The sequence below is a fragment of the Adelges cooleyi genome, unplaced genomic scaffold (genome assembly GCF_023614345.1).
Source record: "Adelges cooleyi isolate 19-005CV unplaced genomic scaffold, UGA_ACOO_1.1 ACOO_flye_CR_arks_rails_tigmint_CR_PRNA_41, whole genome shotgun sequence".
NCBI classification, from domain to species: Eukaryota; Metazoa; Arthropoda; class Insecta; order Hemiptera; family Adelgidae; genus Adelges; species Adelges cooleyi.
In genome coordinates, this window is record NW_026096090.1 from 786,492 (window position 1) to 796,640 (window position 10,149).

The 10,149-nt window shown below is 30.9% G+C and overlaps 4 protein-coding genes across 4 annotated transcripts; 1 reads left to right on the forward strand and 3 right to left on the reverse strand.

Annotated features, from left to right (window-relative positions):
• Positions 1 to 71: 71 nt before the first annotated feature.
• Positions 72 to 2,959, reverse strand: LOC126841805 (26S proteasome non-ATPase regulatory subunit 14). The gene is made up of 6 exons (XM_050578464.1): positions 2,798 to 2,959; positions 2,460 to 2,719; positions 2,177 to 2,393; positions 1,432 to 1,544; positions 1,005 to 1,205; positions 72 to 940 (listed from the first exon to the last, which is right to left on the reverse strand). The coding sequence occupies exons 2-6, from the start codon at positions 2,703 to 2,705 to the stop codon at positions 779 to 781; spliced, it is 939 nt and encodes a 312-aa protein (XP_050434421.1). The 5' UTR covers positions 2,706 to 2,719; positions 2,798 to 2,959; the 3' UTR covers positions 72 to 778.
• A 132-nt stretch (positions 2,960 to 3,091) lies between these two features.
• LOC126841807 (COX assembly mitochondrial protein homolog) lies at positions 3,092 to 3,850 on the forward strand. Its single transcript, XM_050578466.1, has 3 exons — positions 3,092 to 3,328; positions 3,391 to 3,495; positions 3,553 to 3,850. The coding sequence occupies exons 1-3, from the start codon at positions 3,262 to 3,264 to the stop codon at positions 3,750 to 3,752; spliced, it is 372 nt and encodes a 123-aa protein (XP_050434423.1). The 5' UTR covers positions 3,092 to 3,261; the 3' UTR covers positions 3,753 to 3,850.
• LOC126841806 (tRNA-splicing endonuclease subunit Sen2) lies at positions 3,826 to 5,103 on the reverse strand. The gene is made up of 3 exons (XM_050578465.1): positions 4,746 to 5,103; positions 4,203 to 4,677; positions 3,826 to 4,135 (listed from the first exon to the last, which is right to left on the reverse strand). Exons 1-3 carry the CDS (start codon positions 4,923 to 4,925, stop codon positions 3,882 to 3,884), a joined length of 909 nt encoding a protein of 302 aa, XP_050434422.1. The 5' UTR covers positions 4,926 to 5,103; the 3' UTR covers positions 3,826 to 3,881.
• A 2,772-nt stretch (positions 5,104 to 7,875) lies between these two features.
• LOC126841800 (enhancer of split mgamma protein-like) lies at positions 7,876 to 9,727 on the reverse strand. Its single transcript, XM_050578456.1, has 2 exons — positions 9,385 to 9,727; positions 7,876 to 8,975 (listed from the first exon to the last, which is right to left on the reverse strand). The coding sequence occupies exons 1-2, from the start codon at positions 9,442 to 9,444 to the stop codon at positions 8,373 to 8,375; spliced, it is 663 nt and encodes a 220-aa protein (XP_050434413.1). The 5' UTR covers positions 9,445 to 9,727; the 3' UTR covers positions 7,876 to 8,372.
• Between the last annotated feature and the right edge of the window lie 422 nt (positions 9,728 to 10,149).

The window sequence follows — 10,149 nt, forward strand, 5'->3', positions numbered from 1 at the left end:
TGTTCATTTTATTTGCTCAGTTAAATTTTCAATTACGTAACCAAATATATGATAATTAACTTTAAAAAATATTGGTGCACGTAAAATACTCACTATATTGTATTCTGCTTTAGATAATACGTTTTTTATGTGGTAAAAATTAAATATAATAAAAAATAGTAAAAAAAAAGTACAATTATTAATGTAATAAAAAGAAATTGTCCACTACACGGAAAAACATAGAATTATGGATATGTTATTTTTTTCCCTTCCCTGACTTATCCAACTGTGGCGTTAAAATAGTAATTCAGTCCAAGAACACGTCCATGTTAAAAATATGAATAATAAGAAAATAGAAAAAATATATTAATTTACATTTAATACTTTTAAATTATTCATTATAGATATTACAAAATGTTAACAATAACTTAATAAAATAAAGTGGCAATTATTATTTATAAATTGTAATTATTGTTACAAATGATTACACATATAGCAGACCTTTATTACTGAAGTAAAACGATTGACTAAAACAATAGTACAGAAAAATAAGGACTTAGAGAAATCAATTTTTGTAAGTAAATAATTTTAAATTTATACGTTATAACACTCACTTTTAATTTGTTTTTATTATTAATTTTATATATACACATATAAATGAAATAATATGGAGCTATAAATAATATTTGCATGAACTGTGTACGAAATATGATTCATTAAAATCTGAAATATTTTGTATAATAAAATTAGGTAATCCAGTTTGTTTTTGTTTTTTTAATTTACAAGCCTTTAAAAGTCATCACTTAAATACAACCGTATCGAGCATAGACCCTAAACATTGAATGATATTGGCAGACATGAGTGTATCAACTTTTTCTTCTAAATGTCTTTTCGGATCTTGTTTACCTACATTCTTGATGGCCAGTTGTTCTGGTGTCATTTTATCTTCATCTTCCAAAGCCTGAATGATATACATAAATTACATTTTGTGATTTATTTTTATAACCGTTTGTTGTGTGGTTTACCTTGTTGTAGCTTTTGGCCAAATCCAACATTTCTTTAACGGTGGATCGATTTGTATCGCAATGTTTCTCGTAATCCTCGAGGGCCATGCCATCCATCCATGACTTTTTATGCAGGTTCAACAACATTTTCTGCTCGAGTTCGTTTTTTCGATAATTTATCGATATAGAATAATAATGCCGGTTCAAACCATGGATTAATGCCTAAAAACAATTGTATGACTGAGTTTCAGTAAAACAGTAAAGTTAAATGAAAATTATTTATTTTCTGTTAACATGACATGTGGGAAAAAAGTATTGGGAGTTGAAGTATCAGCTTTGACTTCCACAATACTGCAAAATAGACGTTGTTTGCCCCACTACACACCAGAACGCTTCAAGGGTGAGTATCATAAGTCAATATATAATTTAAAATATATATATTACTTACTTGAACTGATGGTTTCTGTAAATGTCCTAAATTACTAGTAGTTTGTCTTGGTTCTTGGCCTAATACCATCATGTTAGGATTGATTAAACGGAATGCGTCTATTACAACTTTACCTGAAAATTTAAATATATATTTTTTTTAAACAATTCTTATATTTGTATTTAATTGTTATTCTATAACAGAAAAATTAATGTATACAAAAATAAGTGTAGATTGATCGAATGAAAAGTTCAGAATGCATTTACAGACTTAAAATTACAAGATACATTTTTTGAAAATTTGCATGAGATATATTTTAAACCATCTTAAACACTTTTCCTCAGAAGTAGAAACTTTTTCTTTATTTACCCCTTTTAGGTGTTTGGTTATAAACTGACTAGCGTGTTCTTTTAAGCATTATTTTGGAAACCCTTTTCAAAAAATGTATTTGCTATTTTACAGTTAATTTGTTCTGTATATTGGTTAAAGCTCATATGGCGTTCATTTATGTTATAAACATTTTCAACATCCAAATGAGAAACAATCGCCCACTTGTAAATAATTAATTAAATTACTTATTTTTGTTTTAAATTTTTTTTTCCAACTAGTTGAATGTTATATATTTGGGTTGTTTAAATTAAATTAAAAAAATTACAAATATTTGATGTACCTACTAGGTATAAGTTATAAATTAAGATATATCATAGAATTGCGTTTTAATAAAATAAAGTCGAAATTTAAAAATTTCTACTGTATACCTAGTTACCTTTAACACTTTGAATGGGGTCAACAACAACGGCAACTGCTCTTTCAGAAAGTGCTTCAAAACTTTGTTGAGTGTTAATGTCAACACCAGATAACCAACAACCGAATCCAGGATGTGAATGGTACCATCCAACAACCATTTCTGGTCTACCAGTCTGTTTTAACATATCCAACATTTTTGCTTGGAATACTGGATCGACAGCTTCAACACTCACACCCTAAGGAGAAATATTTACTGAATGTAATAATTTTTTTATTGCGATATTGAACCAAGAAATTCTTACCGTTCCCGTTTGTGGCATAGCAAACACATCTATAACACGAACAGTATAGTCGTCCACGAATTCACCCAACATCAAACCCATAACTTCCATAGGAACACCGGCTCGACCATGTTTTAACATTTTTAATAAGGCCAATGATGATATATATACTTGTTCGGCCGTGTCAACCACAGGCGTATCAGCAGCCGGGGCTGATCCTTGACCTAATCCGGGCATTCCACCGCCCAATCTTAATAAACGGTCCATATCTCAAGAATATTCTAAAGAACAAAAAAAAAAATAAGTCAGTTTTAATTTGTTTTGCTAATATTACAATAAATATTAATTTTTTTAATTACTTGAACTAAATATGATCTTAATTAATAAACACTATGTAATTTGTAATAAGAAAAACTGAAAATATCTCTAAGTGTTAATTCAAATAATAAATATTTAAATATGATGTATCACAAACATAAAAAATTTAACAGAAGCGTTTGAGAATGAGTATTGTATTCGAAAAATGATTATGCGAATTTGACAACAAAGTAATCACATAACCTTAAAAACATAGAAGTGAGGTTATGTTTTTTCGTGATTAAAATCATTTTATTATCCTTATATCTTACTATCAATTAGTTTTGATAAAAAAAAAAAAATGAAAATTCAAAAACTACTAACTAAATGGCAAATGCAATAGAATTATTATAAAATCGTTGATGGTTATGGATTTTAGTTTGCATTGAATTAATAAATTTACTATAAAATTTTATTTTAACAAAAATATGTATATAAACTAATCGTCTACAGTCGAATACCCGTGATGTTTAATAGTTCAGAAAAGACAGAAACTAGAAAGTCTCGATACTCTGGTGGTCCTCATGGATTGGGTAAGTCATTGTTTACAGTTATTGATTGTAAAATCTAAATTAAAGTAATATTTATATTTTAGGAGATCCTGATGATTACAGCCTACGAAAAATTGAGCAAAATGTATTAATTCCTAAAATAGTACGCGAAAAAGCAAAGTATGAAAAATGTGCTGAACTAAATAAAGGTATTCTTTTAATTATTTATTTTGAAACTTTTACTTTAATGTTATATGTAATTTTAGCATTTGGAGATTGCTGTTTAGATACTGGGATTTTAGCATTTTACAAATGTAAACCTCAAGTGAAACAGTTAAACGCTTGTATGGGACAATGGTTCAACGATGAAACATTCATTAAAGAATGTCGTGAAAATTACATTGTTGAACGAAGAGAATATAGATTGACCGGGAAGAAGAAAGATGAACAGAAAATGAAAAGTTAACTTTTGTTAGAAGTTATAATGTAGTAATAAAATTTGTACATTTTGATTGTTTATCAAAAAAAAACATTGAAGCTAAAAAAAAAATAACCAATAAATTTTATTTATATAAAACAAATCACAATTCACATGTTATCTGTTTTGAGCTGGAACCCAACGTTTAATAATAGTATCGGTTACAGTGTATTTAGTCATATCAATAGGGCTAGAATCGTTATAAGGTGGACCGAATACTGTACATAAAATTAAATCTTTACTAGCTGCTTCTGTCACTCGAACACAACCCAACATTTCTGGCCAAGATGTTATTTTAGTATTTTGATCATTTATGGTAATGATAACAACATAGGATGAATGGTAGTAAACTGGAGATATCTTGTACAACACTGAAAATATATAAGAAGAGTATAACATATATAAATGCTTAAGAATTATTTTAATGATAATAATTACCAAAATCTCCACCGTACTGGCTACCTGGCTTCACTACCCATCCTCTAGATCTATAATAATGGTATGCAGCATAATAATAAGGAAAATTTGTTTTTAAACTGTTGAAAATATTCCAACATTGCGTCGTATTAATAAACATTCCATCTTCGTTTTTAATCTCTAAACATTCGAGTGTAAAGTGAAGAAAGAACGCTTCTTCTAACAGTAAATGGTAAACTATATCTTGATTTTGTCCAGCAAGTAATTTTAAACTTTCATATTTATCGGGAAAATTTTGTTTTAGATCGTTCCAATTTATTGGATTGTCTTCTTCCTCATTTGGTTCATTAACGTTGTCGTTTGGTTTTTCAGTGAAATTGTAAGGCAATAATTGCAATGAACCCCAGTTCCTCTTACGTTTTGTGGTTTTATTTTTAGAGTTTGTGTAAGTGAAACTTGTAACCCGATGAGGTAGATTAGACTGACCAAAACAACCCTGAAATAGCATATTTTTTTTATATTATCTGTGCTAATGTAATAAGCTAATAATATGTTGTTACTAACAAAATTCGTAAGGCGCACAATTTCATTTGAATCATTAATAATAACTGTCTGCTTGTCAAGAACTCCATGAAATGTTGGCCACGATTCCTTTGATATTTCTCCATTTTCATCACAAATCGGAAATGGAATAAAACTTGTATCTAATTCTTTTTTTAAAACCGGCGGTTTTAATGGAAGCATAATTTTTCAGTATAAATTAAAAATATATAAAAGTACTATTAATAAATATTAATATTAAAGTATAAGTTATGGCTTTCAACGATAACCTGTATTTTAAACACTTTATTAACCTCTATAATAGTTATTAATAAAAATCTCTGAAATATTATGAACGTAATTTTGAAAATGTATTTTGTAAATTGTAAATATTTACTGTTTATAAAAAATTAATAAATTACAATATTTTAGTACACATTTCTGATATCAATCAACTTCTCGATAACAAACAATATACAACAGTGTAGCCAAACATCCCAATAAAAAATTATTGTAAATGTAGATTATTTCCTAATTCATAATACTTTATTCAATTAAAAACAGTGAGTTTGCGTTTCATACATTTCTATTCCAAATATTTTTTTGTTCGAGCGTATTTGAATTTTGAGATGAATTTTTAAAATCTCAACATGTGTGGAATTCCACTTCCAGTGCAGTAGCTCCGTTGTATTATAACATAAACAAAAATGTTTTCGAAAAGAAATACTACAAAATGAATTACTACATAATTATTTTATGAGAAAACTAGCGTACTGCGCTAAAAGAATCACCCAGCACACATTAGTATAAAATACAATATGTTTTATCGCAGTTTGTTCAAGAGTTTTTTACTTATATTATGTAAATGTGACTATTAGAAAAAAAAACGTTCGAATTAATCGTACGCTTGATAAAGTCAAACACGTACAAAACACATTGCACTTTTTCAACTTATATATAGAATAAACTAAACTAAATAATTATATAAATTAGATATTTTATAAAATGTAGTGTATAATTTTAATTTTATTATCATGTTCTAGAACATCTATACTTGATGTTTAACTTGCACAGCGTTACAATATTTACTATTATATTAACTAAAATGGCTTTTACTCATAGACAAAATGATTTAAATTAAAAATAATACCATGGTGCTTTTACAAATTAACCGGTAAATGAATTGGCATGGTGGAAATGTATTAAAAACACTTTTTTCTTAAATATTGCCTATACAAAACTCCTTAAAAATGGTCGGTATCCAGGGGCCTTAAATAAGATTGTCAACGAAATAACACGGAAAATTAAAATAACATGGGTATTGAATTGTTGAGATTTGAGTAATATTTAATTTAATAACTACTAGATAAAATATATACAGTACACTGTGCAGGCAAAATGGTTTTAAACGTACTTTATAACTGTCAATTAAAAAATATATATAACCAGTATGTGCTAACATTTGTAAATCTATGATATTATAGTAGGTACAATTTACAATGGTACAACATGGCCAACAGGGGTCAGTGGACGACTGGATAACATAATTATCATTTTGTAAAATTCAAATACTTTGGAGATACATTATTGCGATTGTACGAAAATAACAACATAAACTTATACTAATAGCTGTAAGATATTGTAAAATTTGCATTGCTGCGACTCATAAAATAAGTTATTCAATAAAATTGAAAAAATAGCACTACAAAGTGCAGCGTGCATGTAAAGATGCCTATACGTTGCGCCTTAAAATGTTCCTATTACATTCTAGCGCGGTTTATAAAATTAAACCTAAGAGAAAAGTTACCGTAAGAAATGTGTACATCCTTGTCAGTTCTTTTGAATTAATTACATTTAACGTTTAAACAAATTGTATTTCAAATAATATTGTCACCAAAAAAGAAGCGTTCTATGTTTCATTGCAATTATTATTATTTTAGTTATTTTGCAGCAACAAGTAGCGCCTTCCCTGGACTAGCATATACCGAGTGTGAAATTAAATTGCTTATTTGCCCCTTTGATAACTGTGATGCGTGCAACCGCTTAATATTATAATAAATTATTCATTATGTCAATAGGCCTTACTACATATTATATCTGTGCGCTATTACTCAAGCCTTAAGAACTTGGAATTTACGGCATCGAATTTATAACGAGTACTCGAAAGTCTCTAATTATATTAGTTCTTGAGCCTTTTCTATAAATTGAGTGTATTTAAGTATGTCGTAGGTAGAATAGCTTACCGCGATATATTATTAAAAAAAAAACAATATACTATCAGTTTTTTTTTTCAGCACATGCATTTCATCCTCCGAACCACTTCCAGTTCACGTACAATGTACATGGGTGCTCTTAAAAAAATAATTGCTTTCGTTAGTTTTCAATCTTAATCGTTTTACTAAGTATCGATTAAATGTAGAGAGGCAATTGAGATTTAAGAAAAAAAAAACATAACACTATAATATATGTGGAAGTTAGTGGCAATTTGTTGTAGATAATAAGACTAATTATTTACAACATTTGTTTATATTACACTTATAATTTACAAATTCGTACTTGTATATACTATTAACAACAGTGTATTAATGGATAAATTTATATTATGAAAATTATTTGATTTCATAAATTAATGGGTAGAATAAAATATTGTTATAATAAATAATTCTTTAATTAATTTCTTGAATTACCTGTAATATTGAAAATACACTCTTTTCTGATACACCATAGATGAAAACCAACAAGCAAATGTTGTTCAAAAAAACGTTACAATTTTTAATGTTTATCTTTTATTTCTTAAAAAAAATACAGTAACGCCTAACGTTTTTAAATAATTTTTACTATTGAAAACGTTATCACTCTTCAATATATTTTTTGTGTTCATACCTAATAATACATTTTTAATTAATTGTTTTTAAAACCTTGTACAGCTAAATATAATTCTGTTTTTGTAAATACTAGACTGTATTAGTTTACCGTTTTATTCCAAGATAATACTCTTGATAAAAATGTTTTAATCTGCTATAATCAAATATGATTTACCTTGGCGCTTTTTATAAAGTACGTCAACCTTTAAAGGAGTTGTGCAGTTTTATGAATAATAATAATAAAACAAGTGGATGTATGTGTAAATATAGTTTGTAGAATATATTATATCACAGTCTCTACAAAAAATTGTAAATATTCTTACGAATATACATATATGTATATATATAAAATATAAATAAAGAGATACACAAATAAATATGTAAAATAAATTAAAAAAATTAAAATCTATGAGGTAGATAAAACTACCAAGTTATATTATGAGAACAAATTACCCTTCTTAGTATCACAGGATAGGCATTGAAAATAAAAACATAGTTATAAATAAATTTGCAGTTAAACATGTGCGAATAAAAAAATGCCTTAACAATTTTAGAATTGACCTCTATCATATCATCCCTTCCCCCCTCCCCGTAGTTATTTGATTGATTTACAAACAAAATGCTTTTAAAAAGAAAATAATAATAATAATAATAGAAATTATATGGAAGTAACAAAAAAAAAAAAGTGTAATAATCATACAAATCGATTAACTGGTAATTATAGCCATGTTGATAATTATTATTCGGTAAGACCGCGGGACGCGTTAGAGCCGTTGTTGCATAAGTGTTACCATGGTCTCCATACGGACTGGTTGGATGTGGCGGTGCAATGTGACTTCACAGACATGTCGACTACCTGGAGAAGGTTGTCGGAGGACTCGCTGCCGACGGTGGAGTTGGGCGTTAGTGGCATCGGGTAGGAAGCCGTGCTGGACGGCGACGCCGGTGGCGGCGACGAGCACGAGGAGGAGGCGGATGACATGGAAGACGAGTCGACGTTGAGTGACAGCGGCGCGGCGGCGGCGGCACTGGCTGTTTGGGTGGCCACGGGTTGGATCGAGTTGAGCCGGTGGCCCAGGTGGGTCATCAGGTTGGCGCCCAACGTCACGTCCAGACCGGGAGTGGCGGCCAGACACCGGGACACCTCGGAGGCGCAACGCGTGTAGCCGGCGCGGAAGCGGTCCATTTCGGTGACCGGATTGCCGGAAAGTCGCTGTTGGCGGCGCAACTTGTGCAAGTGCCTCACGGTCAACTCGAGGATGTCGGCCTTTTCCAATTTACTGACGTTCTCGCCTTCGTTTTGCAAAGCCACCACCATGATCTCTTTGAGCTCGTCCAGGCAACGGTTGATGCGGGCACGGCGTTTGCGTTCAAGCATTGGTTTCATAACCTGAAGAAAAACAAACATCATTAGTAATCGATTAACACATTAAGGACGTTGAGAAGAAAATCGGTGAATAGCATAAAAATATCATAATACCGAAAAAAAATTATTTTCAAAAACGGGCGTTTAAATTGCAATATTAAAATATTATTTTATTCGAGGAAAATGCGTTTTTTCCTCGAAAATTCTATTTTACCTGTCGTTTGATATGTACGGTTATTAGGCCGCTTTACGGCGTTAAATAAAAAAATTCTAACTTTTTATATTTTTGCGTTCAAGTCTCCGGAAAACAAATTAAATTAAAATGTATGTAAACAATTTTAATGTTCGTTAAAATTTGCCGGTATTACAACACTGATATACTCGATTAAAAAAAAAAAAAAATACATTTTTTTTATTGAAAAATCGTATTTACCTTTCTGTATTGGTAAGTCCTGGACACGGGTTGTTGCATTTCTGTGGCGACGGAAGACATTTTTTGATTTTTGGCGACGAACACACACAAACGCACGAAACGCACGAAACGAAAAATAAAATTGTTTAAATTCGAGCAGAAAAAAAAAACGACAACGGCGGCACGGCACGTGTACAGTAATAGTGTATAGTATAATAATGTTCGGTTGGGCTCGGGTTTGAGCAAGAGTGGTCGACAACACTGAGAGCGGCAGGCACGGTTGTTGCACGAACGGCGGACAGTGTTGGAATGCCTGTGCAGTGCGCCGAGTGGGGCGTTATATAGGCGAGCGGTCCGTGGGAACCCGGGACAGCGCGACGTTCCCACACACGCGGCGGACACGGATGACGATGCAGCCGGCCAGCTGCCAGCAGCGGTCTATAGGCATTTTTCACCGCGTATACACACACACACACACATACACGTACAAACGCATTATTGGGACGTGTGCACGTGCGACGGACACCACACGTTCCCCGCCGCACCGACCGCACGACTACCGCCGCCGCCACTCCTTGAATCGTTTGTGTGTGTGTGTGTGTGACTAGACCTACCGCGGCACGATTAATAACATTACCATTATATACATTATACCAAATATGTACATATTATACATATAGACATAATATATATATATATATATATGTACATACATGTTTGTTGTTACGGCACAAGCGAGTAGTAGTAATAGTAATATGTACTGTGTGAATTGAACGGAACGATACA